The 21,606-nt window shown below is 34.2% G+C and overlaps 2 protein-coding genes and 1 pseudogene across 3 annotated transcripts; 2 read left to right on the plus strand and 1 right to left on the minus strand.

The window, feature by feature from the left end:
• The first annotated feature begins 2,700 nt into the window (after positions 1-2,700).
• LOC120201471 (rRNA-processing protein EFG1-like) lies at positions 2,701-5,532 on the plus strand. Of its 2 annotated transcripts, XM_039202074.1 has the most exons (8): positions 2,701-2,917; positions 3,006-3,135; positions 3,238-3,365; positions 3,640-3,778; positions 4,123-4,234; positions 4,653-4,718; positions 4,815-4,869; positions 4,976-5,532. In XM_039202074.1, the coding sequence occupies exons 1-8, from the start codon at positions 2,768-2,770 to the stop codon at positions 5,270-5,272; spliced, it is 1,077 nt and encodes a 358-aa protein (XP_039058005.1). In that variant the 5' UTR covers positions 2,701-2,767; the 3' UTR covers positions 5,273-5,532. The 2 variants fall into 2 exon arrangements, with proteins under 2 accessions (XP_039058005.1, XP_039058006.1); XM_039202075.1 differs by lacking the exon at positions 4,653-4,718.
• An 11,084-nt stretch (positions 5,533-16,616) lies between these two features.
• Positions 16,617-18,617, plus strand: LOC120201478 (annotated as a pseudogene).
• A 667-nt stretch (positions 18,618-19,284) lies between these two features.
• On the minus strand, positions 19,285-20,060 carry LOC120201472. Its single transcript, XM_039202076.1, has 2 exons — positions 19,843-20,060; positions 19,285-19,746 (listed from the first exon to the last, which is right to left on the minus strand). Exons 1-2 carry the CDS (start codon positions 20,051-20,053, stop codon positions 19,340-19,342), a joined length of 618 nt encoding a protein of 205 aa, XP_039058007.1. The 5' UTR covers positions 20,054-20,060; the 3' UTR covers positions 19,285-19,339.
• Between the last annotated feature and the right edge of the window lie 1,546 nt (positions 20,061-21,606).

Here is a 21,606-nt window from a genome sequence, read left to right on the forward strand (position 1 = left end):
TTCGACGGAGCTTCAAGTCTTCAACTGCAACGATTCGACAGAGCTTCATCTCTTTCTCTTCTTGAACGTGATTTCATACGGTAAATAATTTAAATTTTTTTTTGGTCTGTTAATTTTGGGGTGTGAATTTAGGGATTTTTTGTGGCATCTTGAACGATGTGGAAACCCTTGTACGCCGCTATGAACGGTGCATTCGACCAGTCGGTCTTCTCCAGCCCACCCCTCATTGCCCAGTCATCCGCGTTAGAGTTGCCCTTAGGGAGTCCCAGTCAGATTTGCGCTTATATCCTCTAGTGGGGGAAGAAAGTGGCGTGGTCAGTGGAGCGTTGCTGGATATGGCTGCAATGTTGCGGAGGAATGGAAGGAGGTGAGTCGAGGTATTTGAATTGAAACGAGTCAGACTCGGGCATAAGGAATATGTGGGACTCGCATGGTAGGAAGGTTCGGGGCTTGGGAAAGATGAAGACTGTGGACTGGGATGGTGGAAGGAGAACAATATTAAATTTAACATTTTGTCAAAAATGGTTGCTGACATATTGGCAATTCCGGTCACTACTGTTGCTTCTGAATCTGCTTTCAGTACTGGTGGGAGGGTTATTGATCCGCATCGATCCTCTTTAGGAACTAAGATGGTAGATATGTTTGTTTGTGGAGCTGATTGGTATTGTCAATACTATGGGTTGGAGAAAAATAAAAACAAGGTATTTTTATGTTTTAAGTTTTATTGAATTTGGTTTTATAATGACTAATATATTTTTGGTTTTTTTATTTGTTGTAGCAAAACGAAGATATCATACATGTTGAGATTCCTTGAAAATGAGGATGAATGAATTTGTATAACCTCGCTAATTTAGTATATTTTTCATCTTTTGTTATAACTCCTTTAATTTAATATAATTTTATTTGTTTGATTTTGATCAGGATGGATGATGAATTAACGACTGATTATGAATGAAAGTTGAATATGTTACGAATATTATTGAAGTTGTTTGGATTTCAAGAAGATTGTTTTGTTGAACAAATTAACTTTAAGACTTTATTATATTCATATAGCTTACTTATGATTTATGTATGTTTTTTTCGTGTTCGAACAAATTAACTCTAAAGTTGTGTGAATCATTTAATATCTTTAAAAGATTGATCGAAATATTTGATATCTTCAAACATTTCATCACTGCTAATCAGCTCTTACGCTATTATCACTGTAGATTTGGTTGATTTGCATTGTCGACTATTTTTCATGAAAGAACAATGGAAGGTAGGGTCTCCAACGTTTATGTTCGTTTATGTTCGTGTTCATTTATGTTCGTGTTCGTTTATGTTTGTGTTCGTTTATGTTCGTTTATTTATTAAATGAACGAACATGAACAAGCTATATTCCTTAATGAACGAACATGAACAAAAAAAATTTTGTTCGTTTATGTTCGCTTATTTATTAAATGAACGAACATGAACATACATCCGTTCGTGTGCGTTCGGTTCGTTTACAGACCTATCTAACAAACTAAATTTCAAGCTTTGGGTGGGCATGTGCCCAATCTGACCCATGTTATACATCTACCACTGCTCATTATCCCCTCTCTCGCTAACAACCATAGCACCATCACAACGCTTCGATGCCATGTTCTCAGCAAAAAAGTTACATGTATGAAATGACTCGTAACATCCATTTTTCACCATTCTAAAAGAAAAAGATTGAAACCTAGTATTGCCAAAGTAAGGACCATCTCAAATTGTGGCGGGCGAGCAAAATTTGTCGTTGTTGTGTTTCTTCTTATTGACTTCCAAATAAAGTCACTGAAAAAAAAAGACGACCGCGACGAAAGACTTGGACTTTCCCGGTTCCTCTTCCCGCTAAAATAAGATCGAGGCCGAGGCACATAACGGTGGAGTTAACGTTATTGATCTTTCCGATGACACCATGTGTGCATGTGGAGATGAAAACAATGGTAACCTTGATGGTTCTTTCTTTGCTTCAAATCCCATTGTTTGGTTTTAAGAGTGTTAACTAAATGTTTAGGGTAAACTACACGACACCAGTATGATCTCAGTCAAGTTTGTCATCAATTAATATAGAGGTTGTTTCGGGTAAGAGGTATTAGATCTAGAGCTAAAGCTAATGCATAATATACTGTTATATTGCAGGGAACACTTCTAAACTTGTTGCGTAATTATCTCCATTCTGATCGAAAATAATAAAATTTTTGGGAGAAACATTGATGAGTTGTTAGTGAAAGAATAAGAAGGAGAAGAAGAAGACACATGGATTTTTTTTTAATTTTTAATTACAACGTAACACTTTCGTTAAATGGTTGATGAGAGTTAACGACTGAAGGACTTAAACCAAATAGACCAATAACATAAGAAACGAAACATACTTAATTTTGAACCGATAACCAAAGTTGATCAGGCCAAAAATAAAGAGAATTATACGTATAGTTTACCCTTTATAAAATTATGAATCAAATTGAAAATTTCAGAATTTTTTAGTCTAGTCTTGTTCACCCCAAATTAAAGGCAGCTAGAAAAATGTATCCGTTAAAGTTTAAAAAATCTCGATAACTCAGTAATCCGTTTATAATTTTTTAAAGTTCAATACCCAAAATGTAAATTTATCAATAACTGGGTGACCCTTAATGTATTAGCAAACAATTATATTTAAAAAAACAAGGAAAAGGAAAACCTCAAGATCGTCAATCGTCATCCTCTAGCGGTAGTAACAAAAATTGGAAAAAAAGAAAGAAAAAAAAGATAAGAGAAGAAGAAGATGGCCCATGGTGGCTTAGGTAAGCGGCGCGTGGTGGAGGGGAAGCGCTTAGGAAGGAGATCAAAAGGACCTGGTGTAGACAAAAAGCTAAAGCCGAAAGCCGTTTCTATTAAGAACCTGATACGCTCCATTGAACGCATGCTGCGAAAGGTATTCTTCAACCTTCATCTCAGTAAAAAAAAATTCATTTAGGGTTTTTAAGTTGTACAATGAATACTCTGAATTGCATTCATTTAAGGAGCTTACTCCTGAAGTTAGAGAAGCTCAAGAAAAGAAATTAGACGGGCTTAAGAAGCAACAAGAAATCCATGCTCGACTCGCTGTGGAACGAAAGATATTCTTGAGGGATCGAAAGATTAAGTTTTTTGGTAAATTCAAATAATTATCATTATCTGTTCTTATTTTCTATCATTATTTGTGTAATTTGGAATGAATAATTCATTTATAGTTTACTTGAATTGTTATTGAAGAAAGAAGAAAGATTGAAAGGCGGATAAGGCGGTTGGAGAAGCAGCAACGGACTATATCTGGTCAGGCACAAGACATGGAGATTGCTGAACAGCTTTCTAAATTGAAAGAGGATCTTGAATATGTTAGGGTAAAGCTTGTAGCTGATGTAATTCTTTTTGAATTTGCATTCTTGTTGATTAACATTAGATGATAAGACTGTACTATGTTTCTCGGAATTTTATTTTTTGCTTAACCACTGGTGTCCAACACCTAAATCCAACATAAATTCAGACCTGAGTATTGGGTTATGGTCCTCCCAAGCTGGGGTAACATGAGGCTTTTGTTATTTAATCGACTAATTCATCATATATGCTAAATCATGAAAGGCTGATGATGTTTGGTATTTTGTATTTGAAATACAGTTTTTCCCCAAGACTGAGAAATATATATCATTATTTACGGGAGGTGATGATTCAGAAATCATTGATAGGAGAAATAGATTGCGGAAGCAGATAAAATCCAACTTAGTTGCTGCTGCTGCCAGTGGGAGAGACTTGGAAGGTACATTCTTTCTTCGCCATGGCAACATAATGTTGTATGAAGTGATTTATTTTACTTGATTGCATGATATAATGTAACTAGCTCTTTTAGAATAAAAGCGTTATTGTATCAATTGTGCCGAGACTCATATTTTGGAAAGAAAACTCTTCTCTGTGAATTTTGCGTAGTAATGGAACTTTGTTGAATCTTTTTTAGTGTGTTTTTAGCTCAAAACTATGTATTAAGTTATGGATGCAGCACATATTCTCGTAATTTATGTTGTTTTACCTGCTTAAGTTGTTCTTATCAACTTATTTTGTCATAATCAAAAGGATGATGTCTTCTGTTTAGATTTCGCTTAACAGAGACAGGGAGCGAGGATGATGGACTGTTGGACTTGAGCGATGATGATTTCTTTCTGAGTGGAAGTTCCAGTGAAGAAGCTGATGCAGATGATGAATGGACAGAAAGTACAAGGTATGTGTAGCACCATGAGTTAAACTGCTCAATTGAACTTTGCTTCTTATCTTGATGGGAAAGGAAGTACGGACTCAGACACTCCCTTCACAAAGTATTTGTGCTTCATAGATGGAATGTGTTAGTTGATGGCGTTTTTGTTCCTTCTTATTGTTAGTCACATTTAGAACCAGAATCAGTTACAGATATGAATACACTGATAAAACTAGCATTAGAACTTCGTTTCACGTGGACACCGACCCCTTCATGTGGAACTGGAATCTGCAGTTGGCAGAAACAGTAGGTTCCATTTGTATTTAACTTCGGCCTTCCACAGTTTGTAGCTATGATACTTGGACTCGGGTGTGAGGTGTTTGATATGGTTATGTATCTGACACAGGTGTCTTCAATATTATCTAACTTTTCCTTCTTTTTCGAGGTCTGAGGGTCATAAGGACCCATATCTGGAAGTGTGTCAGACACAGATACTTAAGAAAAAGTCGGGGTAACAGTTTTGTAGTTGAACAAGTTAGAAATCTTTTTTCTACTCCTTTTGCTACGACAAAAAGTGCAGTTAAACATCTTTTCTATTTGAGTGCAGGGAACGTGCTCCTGGCATAGCGGCATCCAGCATATCTAGTGATGAAAGGAACAAGGTATGTGATCGAATTAATTTTTGCGGTTTTAAGAAAATAATTGAATTTTAACTGTTTTAAATTATTCACTTTTGGATTCACTCTTGCCTGCTGCAACTTATAACAGAGGCAGGTTGCTGCGAGAGGTTTAATGCTGCCTCTGAGGCCATCAAATAATTCTTTTTCAAACTCAGTACGTGCAAAATCAAGGTTCGGGTCTTCATCTAGCCGAAACTCATTGATACGAGGAGATGAAATGCCTACATCTAGCAACACATCTAAAAGCAGAAGTGGTTCTTCCTATAAGGGAGGGGGATCCTCCAATTCAAAGGCAGGAAACGTTAGTAACTTAAGTTCCAATTCAGATGCTCGCAAATCACGTCGAAAGAGGAGACCAAAAAAGAGCAAGCAACTGGTTTGTTGATTGTGATTATGATTTAATTTACTTCTTTGTTTCAGATTTTCTTTTACCCTGCCATGATTCATAAACTACTAGTATCCGAAAACCATAGTTTCATGGTAGTGAAGGTGGTCTTAATGGCATAGTTTCATGGTAGTGAAGATGGTCTTAATGGTTAAAGCTGGTACAATTGTACTTTTCCCTTGATGTTACTTCTCCATCATGTCTGGTGGACTATGTTGCTCTGATTTTTCGCCGACTTATATTCGGACATGGATTTTAGATATCATCTTATATAGACATTCAAAATACATGAAATCTTGAAAAAAATAGAACATACCTATTTCAGACATAACACTTGATTGAGTCCGAGTAACGTAGCCGGCGGGAAATTTGTTGATGTAGTTGTTTGTATATGTTTTGCATGGAGGTCGTCTGAGCTGAAATATCTTTTACCCTGCCTAAGCCCTTGAGATAAAATGAACAAGCTACACTTTCCCTCAGTTGGAGGAAAAATCGTATTTTTCACAGAATGCTGAAAAAACGGGATTAAACCGGTTTATATGTTTCTTTTTTCTATGTTATTTTGATTCGAGTGTTGGTGTTGAATACGGTTACATGTCCAAATAGGTATAATCAGTTTTTCCAAGTTTTGTGATGCATTTGATGTGTCTTTAGGGGTCATATCCCTTTTCCATGGGTCGAACTCCAACTCGATCTTATATATATTCTCTATGTATATATGGTTTTTAATATTAAAATTTTTGTGATTCATCGTCGAAATGGCCAAAAGAGCTGAATCGAAAGCAACCTAAACCGAAATTAACCTGAATCGAAAGCAATTCGAACCGAAATTAACCCGAATCGAAAGCAACCCGAATTGATCTTAACTCGAACTGAAAGAAACCTGAAACAAATTTTAACCCGATTCAAAAGCAACCCCAATAGAAATTAATCCAGACCCAAAGTAATCTGAACCAAAAGAAAACCAAACCGAAAGCAAATTGACTTTAATTTGCCCAAATTTGATCTGAACCGAGCATTGACTTGATTTTTTACTTGATAAATGAGTAAAAGTAGACGAGTGATTATTGTTATTATATATATATATTAACATGTGATAAATAGTAAAATAATACATGTTTTATTCTCTTTTTAGTTATACTCTTTTTTAGCCACCAACTTTTATAATAGTTTAATAAATATCAATATCACCTTTAATAATAATTTATTGATTTAATAAATAAAAATATTAAATTTATAATAAAAATAATAGAAAATAACTAAAAAAAAAGAAATAATATTAGATTTATAACAAAAAATAATATAAAGTTTACTTATGTTTTGACTAAAATTTAACAAATAAAATTATTTATTATTTTTAAAATTTAATAAAAATATTAAATTTATAATTGGAAATGAAATTCTTAATAAAAATTTATTTCTTTATCAAATAGTTCTCATTCTAAATTATTCATACAAGATCAATATAAAATTTTGATGGCAAGATCTAACACGCATTATAGGATCATATTTATGTCAAATGGTCGATTTATCATCTCTAAATGATGGTTTTATTCAAAATATCGAACGATTGAGAATTGAAATTAGACATAAATGATAAGATTAACAAACAAGAATACATATTTTTTACAATAATATATTAATAATTTTATATATACTTTATTAGACTCATAACCAATTTAACCTAATCTAAAGGTTGATCCAAACCGAAAAATTAACTGATTCGATATTGAACCAACCCAAAATCTAACCAATCTGGTATTAACCCGACCCAAAAATCAACTGATTCGATATGGACCCTATCCAAAAATCAATCGGTCTAATATTGATCTTAACTGAAAAACAGTCGACCAGATAATCGGTCCGATTTACTGTACACTTGAACTAGATCCGAACCAAAACTAATCCAACTCAAACAAAATTAAATTGAATATAATCTAGACTCGAAATAACTTGACCCGAAATGACCTGATCCAAACCCGATCTGAATGACTCGTTTTCCAACTCTAGTTATGTTCATGTATGTTTGTCTATTTTTTAAGATGTTCGTGTTCGTTGTGTCCGCGTCCATTTATTTATTTTTGAAATGTTCATAAGAATGATGAAATTATTCAACTAGTCCTTAAGGTCCTTAGACTTCACAATTTAAACTCAAAAATTTACTTTATGTTCAATTTAGTCTCAATCTTCATCAATATTTAAAATGTAAAAAAGAAAAAGAAAAAGAAGAGCAAGATAAACAAACATATAAACAAGTTTGTAAATGAGGTTGTTTGTGAATATAAATGAATTGAATACATATTATTTGTGTTTGTTGTTTATTAAACGCATAAAATAATATTTTACACTTGTTTATTTAAAAAAAATATAAATAAATGTTATAGAGGGCAAAAGTGCCCAGATAATGTTGTTGGGAATGTTTAATTCCCAAAATAATCCAGTCAGTCGATTATTTCCCCAAATGGGGTGAATGTTACAGGGTTACAAGCATGCTTGGCTCTCTCGGTGTCTTCAGGGTTACGACAAAGCTATGAATTGTTGCATTCGTTCAAGGGATCTCTCGGCGTCTTTAACACAAAAATATCCTTACCAACTTGGATTTCTCGGCGTCTTCCATGCACGCTCGGGGGAATGTTTGGCGTCTTCAAGCATGGGAAAATGGATCTCTCGGCGTCTTCCATGCACGCTCGAGGGAATGCTTGACGTCTTCAAGCACGGTAAAATGTATCTCTCAGTGTCTTCCATGCAAAGGGAACAAGGAATGCTCGACGTCTTCACCCAGGGCTGAAGCGTGAGATTCGTTCTGCATGCGTCTGTATGCGTTGGGGCCGAAGCGTGAGATTTTTTCTGCATGCGTTGAGACCAATAATACGTCTGCACCCGACTAGACCAATAATGCTTTTTCTCGAGGTCTTAAAGACAACTGCAGGGATGATATTATAATTAAACCAATAATTAGTGCACCGACTTGTTATAAAATAGGGGTGGGGATTGCATTTCATTGCGTGCATGAGTTGGTTTTAACTTACAGAAGCAAGTGAGGATCGTGAATTTTTTTTTTTTTGCATTAGATTCAATTGGAACTGTTGCTTGAAGTGGATTTTCAGTGATATTGGAGATTTTTGTGGGTTCGATAATTTTTCGATCTTTGGTTTAACATCATTCAAAAACACGTAAGTTCTTTCTAATTTCCCATGTGGACTCCGTTTATTTTTCCTATTGAAAGAATGCTCATATATGTTAGGAGAAATCAGGAGAATGATAAATTTAAATTTTGTTCATGAGACCATAGTAATGTAATTTAAGATAGAGTATTATTGTTAATTTAAAATTAGAAAATATAAGTTTGATACAGAAAATTTAAGTTTGAGTATTATTGTTAATTTAAATTTTCATGTAATTTTTAGTTGTATTTTTAGTTGTATTTTTATATAATAATTATTAGAATTTTTATTTTGATTTAGTGGGAAAAAATTTCCCATTATGTAATCCTGACATTTTCACCGTAATAATAATGTATTTAAGTATTATTTTTATAAAAAAAATTGTTAACATATTTACATTTATTATTTATAGATTTGTAAATAATTAATTTTCATTATAATTATTAATGTAATTTATTCTGAATATCTATATTTTTACATGTAAAGAAAATGAGCAACAAATTTTTCATGATTGTCCATTACACTGAACATATGATGGAAAATGAGGTCGGTGTTATTTTTCAGTATGAAACACCTATAAATATGATGTTTAAAAGGGACATCATATTTGTAGAGATGAATGAAAGGATAGAAAGAAAAATTTGTGCTAAAGTTGATGGTTTGAGGTACAAATTTATGGTATGTTCCAATCCGGTCAGGTATGCTGCAGTACCACTTGAAGAATATGATGATATTATAACTATGGTTGAATTACATGACTCAACAAATATTCCAATTATTGAGTTCTTTGTTGAGTTATGTAATATATCTAATGTGCCTGGATCATCAAGAAATGCGGTTGAAACTTCATCTCAAATGGGTTTCTAGAGTCATTTCAATAACCCGACATATAGGTCGATGAACAGCTTTATGGCGATGTTGGAAAGTGCAAATGAAGTTGGTGAAACATCTGGAGCCGCAGAGTATGACGCTGAAAATCGCTGGGAAGAAATACTTGAAGATTCTAGTGAAGATGAAGAAATTGAGGAACCTCTTTTGGCTGAGGATGACGCCATGTTCGATGGTGATGAGACTGATATCAATATTGATGAATATCCGACACCGTATCAACCTACCCCTCACATGCAAGAGATTTATTATGAAGCAATGAGGGCACCTGAATTCCCAGAGATGCCACATTTAACTTCAAACTACATGATTGAATCATCCGATAACTCTGGTGAATTAGCAGTTGGGAAGCAATACAGAGGAAAAAAAGAAGCTACACTAGCGATTAAAGAGTATTTCATAAGAGGCCATGTAGATTGCAAGGTTGCAGAGTCCAACCAGAAAACTTTGTACGCGAAGTGTGTTAAATATGGGCCCGAGTATAAGTGGTTGATCAGAGTGTCCAAAATGCAGATGCAAGATGCTTAGGTCATCACAATGTACAATGGTCCACACACATGTTTGCAAAACTCTATTGTACAAGACCACCGACTACTGGACTCCGATGTAATTTGTCAATATGTGAAGGTTTTGGTTGAACAAAATCCAAGGATCCCTTGCTCGGTGTTAGTTACATCTATTCGAGACCAGTTCAGATACAATGTAAAATACAAACCCGTTTGGCATGCGAAGGAGAAGGCAAGGAGGTTGATATATGGTGATCAGGAACATCATATAATGAGTTACATGATTTGTTATGAGCTATGAAACAATTCATACCTGGAACCATCGTGAAGTCTCAGACCATGCCTGCATACAACTAAGAAGGTCAACTTATTCAAGGGAAGAGAATATTCCATAGACTCTTTTGGGCATTCAAGTCTTGCATAGAAGGTTTTCCATTTTGCAAACGTATGGTCCAAGTAGATGCTATGTGGTTATACGATCAATACAAACATATATTATTGATAACAATTGCGCAGGATGGTCAACGAAATATATTCCCAACTGTATTCGCCATCGTTGAAGGAGAGACGACAGAGGCTTGAGACTTCTTTCTGACTTATCTACGTAAGTATGTCGTCCGAGAAGAAGGAGTTTCCTTGATATCCGATCGAGGAACAAGCCTTTTGGAAGCAATTGAACGAGCGGGAAGTCGTTGGACACCTCCGCACGCATATCCCGCATATTGTATCTGTCATATTGGTAAGAATTGTATTGAGAAGTTTCATAACGGCCGTATTCGTAGGGATATAGTCAGCATGGGTAAGTTTTATTTTCAGTATTTGTACCCATTTATGTGTTTGTTTATAAATTGACTTTAACACTATATATTTTGAAACAGAATATGAACTACGCCAACCAAATTTTGACAAGAGATTGGAGGATTTGAAAGCCATATATGAGCGCGTTTGGAACTGGGCGTCGAAAATCGAGCGGGAGAAGTGGTCGCAAGTATATGATGGTGGTCAGAGATACGGACACATGACTACAAACCTTGCTGAGGCCATTAATTCAGTACTAAAAGGTACACGCCATCTCCCAATAGCGAGTGTGGTGAAAGAGACATACTTTAGGTTGGCTAAAGTATGGTCTGATAAAGGAAAAGAGATCGAGTGTCTGATAAATCGAGGTAAAATCTGGGCTCTGACGGTGGTAGAAGCAATGGAAGCAAATGAGCGTATGGCAACCTCAACATGACTTCGATCGAATTGGACATACTTTTGTTGTCATTGCATGCATATGTCGCAACGAAGAAGCAGATTAAGAATCATTTATTGTTAATTTATGATAAAGATGGTGCAATTGTGGCCGCTTTCAGCCGTGGAGATATCCGTGTACTCATGTAGTCGCTGCATGTATGCATACTGGAATCAATTCATACACTTATGCTGATAAGTGCTTTTACCTACAGAGGATATTAAATATATACAACCATGAGTTCAGACGGATCCCAAATGAATCTTATTGGGAGAATCGAGATCATGATGAATGGTTGCCAAATCCACTACTTCGTAGAAGTCCAACGGGTCGACCGGAATCTACTCGTATACCAGTATGGATATCCATATTAGAGAAAAAGGCCAACCGAAGAGATGTGGATTATGTAGAGGTGAAGGTCATTCAAAAAGAAATTGTCCAACCTTCCACGGTACAAGACTCAGCAGTAATCTTATTTCTATTTGATAATGAATAATTGTATTTGTTTATAAATTGTTATATTCTATTATTCGAATATATATATTTATTACTTAAAGTTTAAAACGTCAATTTTAACTCCTTACTGAAATGAAATTTTTTTAGTAAGGTTTCGAACTTTAATAGTAAAAAACTCAAATTAAGTGTAATGATATGATTTAATGATTTACTACTAATGATTTAATACTAATGATTTAATTATTTGATACTAATGATTTAATAATGATTTGATTGCTTGCTAATAATGATTTGAACTTTAATGATTTAATAATGATTACTAATTTTATAAATAATGATTTAAGTATAATGATATGATTTATTAATAATGATTTAATGATTTAATATTAATGATTTAATAATAATGATTTAATGATTTGATACTAATGATTTAATAATAATTTGATAATAATGATTTAAAAATGATTGAATAACAATGATTACTAATAATGATTTGAACTTTAATGGTTTATTAATGATTACTACTAATTTTATAACATTTTTGATTTCTTAAATTCCAAACAAATTTGTTAATTAATTTTTATAAATTTGTAGATTATATTCAATTCATTTAAACAAATAATCTATTAATTTAAACAAGAATAATATATGAATTAACAATTAATCTATTAATTTAAACAAGAATAACATATGAATAATATATTAAAAACCAATAATAGTTGCCCCATGTGATTTGAATGAATGCTTCATGCATGTAATAATGCATTCCAGTTGATGCGTGAAAAAAAAAAAACTGTTTCCATGCTGCACATTTGGAAAAAAAATGTTTCCGTGTGAGCTGAATGAATGTTTCATGCATGCAATAATTCATATTGCAGTTGACGCGTGAAAAACTGCTCCCCCTCTCTCTCCCACGTGAAAGCTTCTATTCTCTCTCTTAATGTATTTGAATTTAACTTTTACTTTATATTTAGAAAACTAAAATGATTTGTACAAATGATTTATTAATTATTAATTATTAATTTAATGATTTGATATTTAATGATTTAGTAATGATTACCAATAATATTTTATTATTAATATTTAATGATTTGATACAAATGATTTAGTAATAATTACTAATAATGAAATTATAATAATTACTAATAATGATTTTATAATTATTACTAATAATGATTTAATAATGATTTAATAATATTAAATAAAAATTTTATCTTTATATTTAAATTAAATCTTTAATTTAGTAATGATATTTGATTCAATTACTTCAATTTGATACTAATAATTTAATAATGATTACTAATGAATAATATGATATGGTTTAGTAATGATTAATAATAATGATTTGATACAAATGATTTATTAATGATTACTAATAATGAAATTATAATAATTATTACTAATAATGATTTAATGGTAAAAAACTCAATTTAATAATAATGATATTCGATTCAATTACTTAAATTTGATACTAATAATTAAACAATGATTACAACTCTTGACGGTGTCAGGGTGTTGTTGAATAATAATGTTGAGGCGCACGTCGGTTTCGTTGTGGTCGTTGCACTTGTTCAAGAGTTTGTTCATCATAACCAACCTGCTCATTCATCGAGGGCATACGTTTCGGTGTTGTAAATATAAGTCCACCACTACTATGCTCTCTCATATCAGGACAAATACTCGTATTTGTCATCATAGATGTCATCTGATCAAAATCATTTATTTCCCCAAATATGGGAGAGAACATGGATGATTGATGAGGAACAAGCTGAGAAGTGTAGGGCGTAACACCAGAATCACCAAACACTTGATTAAATAATCTTGTGTGATAAAAATATTCCAGTAGGATATTATCCATTGTCTCTTGTTCTGCTCCACGGTGAGAAGAACTCCCACTCCCATTCCTTCTTGGTTTCTCGGGTTTACCAAATTTTTTCTGATACTCTATAAATTGTTGTCTTTCTCTGTTCGTTGTCAAGAACTGCTTTCCATGTTATTAGAAATAATTCAGGTAATCCGAACTCTGGAAGCCAAAGTTATCCACTTGTATAGGAGTGAGCGTTGGCAAGTATGAACCCATGTTGTTCCAATGATTGATATGGTTGGCATGCCTCACAGACCAATCCTCACCGACCCTACCCTGCCCTGCCCATCTAATTTGTGGAGAGCGTCATGATTATCTGGAATTCTTGGAATAGGTTGGTGGAAGCCGAACTGCCTCAACACTCTATCAGAAAATGGAACTCCACAAATGCAAAATGGATCAATGGTGTAACATAACACCAATATTGACAACCCTCCCAGACATGTTACGGTACGCACGACATAATTTCTCCATCATCGTACGACCTCCAAATAAATTATTAAAAAAATTATTTAGTTATTATTTAATTAAATAATTATAAAATTCATACCTAAATAAAATAAATAAATAAACAAAAAAATATTATATAAACATAATAATAAATAAATTCGCTAATTAATTTTATATAACCTCAACTTTGCATTTGATGTCAATCTTAAACCTAAACTCTTTCACGTTATTGTGAGTCAACCCCGTTCTTTCTATTTTATGCCTCTATCTGTATACCAATCAAAATAAAATTCTGTAATTATTTTTCCTTTACAAAATATTCTTTAATTAATTTAAGATCAAATATTTTAAATAAAAAAAATTACCTTTCGGCAAGAGGAAAGTCAATTGCAGTTCGACTAATCGGTGTTAACCATGGAATTCTGTACCATGCCCATAATTGTAATAACATCGTGCACCCACCGATTTCAGTCGTATACGCATCATTTACAAGTAATGACGCCTTGCACATCTCGCGATACAATAATGCCAATATTGCCGATCCCCAACTATACTGACGGGTCATAAAGAAGTTACACAAAAACGGAAGATATTGTATATAGACAAGATTATTGGATTTATCAGTCATCAAGATTCCGTCGATCAACCGTAATATATATGCTTGAGTTGCATATATAATGTCTTGCTCACTACACTGAGGATCGAGCTTAAACTCATTTGCTAACCAGGATAATCTCAGTCATGGCCCTTTTGTTAAATCTTTGTGTAGTACATTCCCAAGGTACTGCTCACATATTGCAAACACGTTAAGATCAGTATTTCCCACCACTGCCATTCCATTTGTAGGAACACCGAGTTGTAAAGCCACATCCTCCAAAGTGATCTTACATTCACCACACGGAAGATGAAAAGTATGAGTTTATGGTCTCCACTGTTCAATTAATGCACTGATCCAATCGGGGACAAACCTAAATTCTCTTACAAAAGCGACATCATAAAATCGACTATTTTTAAATTATCGACAATATTTTGATCTGGCATCTCACAATTGATAAGTCAAGGACGAAGGACTCATTGTTCGTCATCCTACAATTTTTTAATCCATGTAATTAAAATTAATTCATCGTTCTCAAATAAAAAATTATTCAATCATAATACCAGTTCTCCCAAATGACTCGAAATGTGTTGATCATCTAGCCTCAAAATAACATTTTCTTCTGCCATGTTTCAACAAATCTAGAAAAAAAAATATTACACTCAAATACAACTTAATATGTTGAAAAAAATAAACGGAGTTCACATGGGAAACAAGAGAGAACTTATGTGTTTTTTTAACAGCGTTAAACTAAAACTCGAAAAATTATCACTGTAAACCCACTTCAAACAAAGCAACAGCTCTAATTGTTGACTATCCACACACTATTTTGCAGATTTGCTTCTATAAATTTAACACCGACTCATATGCACAATGAAATGCAAAGCTAAACCCCTCTTATAAACATAACTGAATGCATTATTGGTGGTCTATTCGACCATTCCCAGTGCATGTAGAAATAAATTTGGCCCCCCATGTGAAGAAGACACCGAGAAATCCACCCCTCATGCTGAAGAAGATGCCAAGAAATCCCAGCAGCATGCATGCACGATTCAGACGTCCATGCCCCCTCCCAACAGTATGCATACACGTCCAGGCCCCCCCACATGCAGCTGCTCACCCCTGGCACATGCAACAACAGCTTTCTTTGTTCACCACCTTTATTTCCCACGTCCAGGCCCACATGCAGAGCTCCTACATACAACAGCAGCAGCACCGCAGGCAGCAGCAGTGTCGCAGCTCGCGCATGCAGCAGGGGCGATTTCAGTTTCGCTGCAAAGTTGAAGACGTCGAGAGATCCTTGAACGAATCCAACACCCCTGAAGACGCCGAGAGATCTCAAACGCGCTTGTAACCCTGTAGCATCCACCCCATTTGGAGTGGATTATTTTGGGAATTAAACATTCCCTACAACATTATCTGGGCACTTTTGCCTGTTATAAAGGGTACATAAATAGTTCGATGAATGGTTATTCATTTATATCCCTGGTTTAAACTTTACACACAGATAAATATAAAAAGATAAAATGAGATAAACATTATGTGGAAGGAAATATGAACATATTAATCAACCAAGAATATAACATTTTTAAAAGAATTGTGAAGTTTAAGTTACACAAAATTAGAAAGGAAAAAAACATAGCAAATTAATTACAAATAATTGAAATATTTTTATTGTAAAAGATAATAAAAACCATACCAATCTTTTGGCGCTTGAATTTAGCTTTGAGTGGTAATTTGGTCTCTGATTATTATTTTTGTACAATTTGGCCTCTAGCTTTAGCTTTGAGCTGTAATGAGCCTTGACTTTTCGTCAAATGCAATTTGATCACCGACTTTAGTTTTTATCTGCAATTTGATCGCTTTGTGCAATAAAATTTTAAATAAAATCATAGAAAAAAAACCATAAAATCCGATATTACGTTTTCAGAAAAAGTTAGAAGTTCTATTTATAAAGTTTTAATCCTTTTAATAATTTATGAGTTTTAAATTTTTAAAATATAGTTGTTTTCATATCTAGCTGTTTCGGAAATTGGGGGCATTGTCTTTTGATTCTTTGATTTTGCAAGGAGAGCTGTTGTTGGGGCATTAAAATGTTCATCTTTTTAGCTTTGTGAAACTCTTCATAAGGATCGCTTGGTTCGTATATCTTTAACCATTTGGATCGCTTTGTTCGTGTATCTCGGATCAATTTTGAAACACCGGTTTCGCCCTTATTTATAAATGCCATAAACGTGCCAACTTATCCTAATACTGTTGGTGCCATGAAATGAATCCCTCTATGTTACGGCTCCTCAACAGAGCTCAATCTCTCAAATCCTTGAAATATATTCACGCCCGTGTCTTGATCGATGTTTCTTTAGCCTCATCGGACCTTGTTCTAAACATGTTTCTTAGGCTCTACGAGCGGTTTGGTTCAATCCAATATGCCCACAAGTTGTTCGATCAAATTCCTCAACCAAATGCGTTTCTTTGGACTGCTTTGATCCATGCATACGTTGGGAATCGAAGCTACCTGGAAGCTTTGTATTTGCTTTCAGAGATGTGGGAAGACTCTGTTTTACCTTCGAACTTTACCTTGGCATCGGTTCGCAAGAGTTTAGCCAGGTTGGAGAGGGTCAGAGATGGGAAAACGGTTTATGGGCTGGGATTTAAATGTGGGTTCTGTTCCGATTTGATTGTGCAAAATGCGGTGATTGATTTGTTCATGAGATGTGGAGAAGTTGATTTGGCAAGAAGGGTATTCGATGGGATGGAGGAAAAAGATTTGGTTTCTTGGAATTCAATGATTTCGGGGTATGGGCATAATGGTAGAGCGAATCTTGCACGAAAGCTGTTCGACGGAATGCTTGATAGAAATGCGATTTCTTGGACGAGCCTGGTTCAGGGATATTTTAAAGCTGGGGATATAAAAGAGGCTAAGATGCTTTTTGATAGAATGACTACCAAAGATTTAGCTTCATGGAATGTTATGGTTTCTGGATTTCTGGATGTGGGTGATGTTGATTCTGCTCAGTCTGTCTTTGAAGCAATGCCGGCTTCGAGATGCTGGGACGTGGAACTCGATGATTTCCGGGTTCTGTAAAGCAGGGAAATTGAGGTTGCGAAAGAATTTTTTGACAAAATGCCCTGTAAAACTGTTGCATCGTGGACTATAATGATAGATGGATATGTTAAGGCAGGGGATGGTAGTAACGGTAGATGTCTGTTTGATCAAATGCCCGAGAGGAATGTCATCTCATGGTCCACCATGATTGGAGGATATGCCCGGAATAGGCTCCCTTGTGATGCTTTGGAATTGTATAAACAGTTTAAAAGGCAAGGTATTAAACCAGAAACATTTGTATTGGAGATTATTGCAGCTTGCTTACAGTTAGGAATTCTAGATGCAGCTGAATCAATTATTCATGACTTCACCGAACCACAACTTTTTTTCAAGTTCACGAATCGTCACTAGTTTGATCAACATGTATGCAAAATGTGGAAATATCTCCAAGGCTTCGCAAGTTTTTAGGATGACTCATCGGAAAGATTTGCTTTGTTATAGTGTGATGATCACTGGCTTTACAAATCATGGCATGGTTCAATATGCCATTTCTTTGTTCAAGGGGATGCAAAGGACAAACATGAAACCAGATGGAGTTGCATATCTCGGAGTTTTGACTGCTTGTAAGCATGGCGGTCTCGTTAGCGACGGGTGGAAGTACTTCAAACAAATGCAGGAAGAACACAGAATTCAACCCTCAGAAAAACACTATGCATGCATTGTTGATCTTCTTGGTCGAGCCGGGTGCCTTAAAGAAGCATATAATCTTATAAGACACATGCCTTTTCACCTACTGCAGTCATTTGCGGAGCTTTGCTTGCAGCTTGCGGGGTCCATCGCAATGTCGAGTTAGCCGAAATCGCTGCAGACGGATTGTTTAAGATCGAGCCAGATAATTCGGGTAACTATATTCTCTTATCCAATATTTATGTTGATTCAAAAAGGTGGGATGGGGTTTCTAGGGTTAGAGAAACGAAGTTAGGAAAAATAGGGCATCTAGTTGGATTGAATTGGGGTCTGTTGTTCGTGAATTTGTCACTGCAGATGGTTTGCATTTTGATTCTGAAAGAACATATTTAACCTTGTATTTGATCAATGGGGAAATGAAACTTTTGGGATTCGTAAGAGATTGAGAAAAATAAGAGTTAGCTGTGTAAATTAGATATTTCTGCTAGCAACCTATTTGAGTTCAACTCGAAATAATAACCCCTAAAAAACATATTCATCACTGCTATTATATATATATATATATGCTAGATTCTACCAAATGTTATCAAGCCAGATTCTATTTGATTCATATTCATTGTATCATTATAAAGAAAATTATTAAATTCAAATATACGAAGAAAAACGGAATTTCTTTTTGATAATGACGGTCAACATCAAAAAAATCTCTCAGTCGAATGAGACGTTTTACGAAGTGATTAAGGAATATTAAACAAACCAAATTATCTGACAGGTTGCTTCGCTGCATAATTCTAATTATATCAACTAATATAACTCATAAAATATTATGCCTTTTATCAAATAAGAGATCTAATTATAAGTGACCACCGGACTTTATACTTAAATGAATTTTAATACATCAAAAATATTATTTTTCACATATCACCCAATATAACTTATAAAATATTATGACTTACTTTAGTAACATTTTTCTGTTGCATAATTGAGTTATATTGCCAGAACATTCAAGATAGTTTTAAGCAAATGAGGGCCAGGCTAAAGCATTTCAATATATGACAACAACATATAATAAATAAATAATGAATATCTGAATTGTTTTCAAACTATGTTAATAGCTTATTATAGGCTCTTTAAAAAACTATATAAAAGTAACAAGTTCCTCACCGGAAAACAACTCTCACCGTCGGGCGATTCTCTTCCCTGCTCCAAGTAACAATGCCTTCCCAATTATTCCTGAATGGAGTCCTAAAACCAAAGCTACAGTTCCGCCTATGGCGATCCATTTCCAATCATTCTGCTTCCTCATAACCATTCTTTCCTCCTCCTCATATTCCTCGGAATCCGTGCTCTCGTCGGGAGAAGCTTTCGTGGTAATTCTTGCCGTCAGAGCACATCTCGATAAGGAAGAGTTGGTTTTCCTAGCATTCTGGTATGCCCTCATGCCGCAGTGCAATTTCTTAACGGTTCCCCACATACCATGACGAACACTCAATTTAGCCACATCTTTCGGGATCCCCATGTCTTCGTAATGTACAAGAGCAACCTCACAAGCAGTCATCTGCCCCTCTCCTTTTCGGGACTCCACTGCATCACGAACCAGATGACACATATGAGACCATTGCCAACAGTGTCCGATGTTATGCTGCTAGAAAATAGAGAGGCCGACTGAAAAGGTCTTACCGGCCCTGATAACCCAACTCGAAAAATAAATCTCCACACGTCTTGGCTTGTCGCGCATCTGCAAACCAGGATATGGCACCCCTGAAAACGTTTTATAGCTTGTTTTAGCACCCTCATGCAAGAGAAGAACATACTCCATAAGATATAATAATTTACTTTTTCCCACAAGCTTGAACCATGATGCACACGACATTAAAACAGGCTCAAACATCTTTAGAAGCCATGATACCAGGATCTGGTTTGAATGTCGAATTCGAATCTGACAAAGGTAAGTTCAATTTTTTCCAAAATTTTCATGCATTTGGAATGAATACATATTCGACGTGAGTGTAAGTGTTGAATGGGTATATATTTGACGTACAACACAACGTACTTATTTCGAAGTATCATCCATAATAACCATAAATCCTTTAAGTGGTTAAAAGACAGAGATAAGAAAAAACATAATAGAAGATGCACTATCCCAAAAGTATACCCTTACCTCTCAACAACATACTACTATTCCTAGAATCGAACATGTCAAAGATGTATATCATGATGAGATTTCTAATATTTATGCACTTGTGTTTTTAACAAGTTCTATCTTGTATATGGGTTTCCTTTTCAAATGAACAGGTTATGTATTCCAAAAAGCTCCTCGCAAAAATTTAGTTCATCAACATCACTTATGAGATTTAATGGATTACTTTAACAAACCACTTGATATGGTTTTTAAACACTTATTTTGGTCACACAGTTAAACAATGGAGAGAACATATAAAGCAAATATTGGTCAACGCCATGTTTAATTTGAATAGAGAAAACGACTTACAAGACATGTGCACAATGGAGGAATTCAAGACAAAGAGAAATCAGTTCCAACAAAGAAGAAAACTCTATTAAAGGCTTATTTTTAAAATCAAAATATTAAAATATTAAAAAGTTAAAATAAAAATACCATTAGTTATTATTATTGTTTATTAAATAAAAATAGGTACAAGGGTTCGAATCCTGATATTTGCGAATGGAACAAACTGGGTTGGGAGGATCACCTGTGCCTCTACATTACCTGATCTAGATTAATCAGTTCGGATACCAATGATTAATTAAAAAACACTAATAAATAAAGTCAGACATTCCATGAGCACACTTGAATATTTGGCATAAATAAGAACGTGTGAGCACTTGTCCAAGTAGTGCCTAATGTATAATTATGATTATTAGTAAACTTTCAAATCTCTAATTAATATTATTATGATATATAAATTCACTCAAATATTCAATAACGACTTTTCTTTTCTTTTTTCCTTTTTCTAAAACAATCAATTGAAATTGATATATCATTGTCCACTTAAATGTTTTAGAATAAATTATATTCACAATCACTTAATTATGATGGGATTCTAATTTAATTATTAATCTTTTAATTTTATTAATTAAATCGTTTAACTATTTAAATGATTTTAATTAAGTCATTCACCGTCAACATCAACATTTGAAGGAGGAGTTGACTTGATTTTATTTTATTTGGATAGATTTTATACAATTTTATAAGTTATTTTAATTTTCACTTCAATTCTTCCGTCAAATGGTAATTGACTTGATTGACATTGTTTAAATAATTAAATGGTCTAATTGATAAAATTAAAAGGTTAATGGTTAAACTGGAATTCCTCAATAGTTAAGTGATAAAAGGTGTAGTTTACTTAAAATTTATCATTAGACGTTTTTTTTGGATAAACTTACACGAGATATTTGTAAAATATGCTCAAATGATCATTTTGG

The sequence above is a fragment of the Hibiscus syriacus genome, unplaced genomic scaffold (assembly GCF_006381635.1).
Source record: "Hibiscus syriacus cultivar Baekdansim isolate YM2019G1 unplaced genomic scaffold, ASM638163v2 tig00007372_pilon, whole genome shotgun sequence".
Classification (NCBI taxonomy): Eukaryota; Viridiplantae; Streptophyta; class Magnoliopsida; order Malvales; family Malvaceae; genus Hibiscus; species Hibiscus syriacus.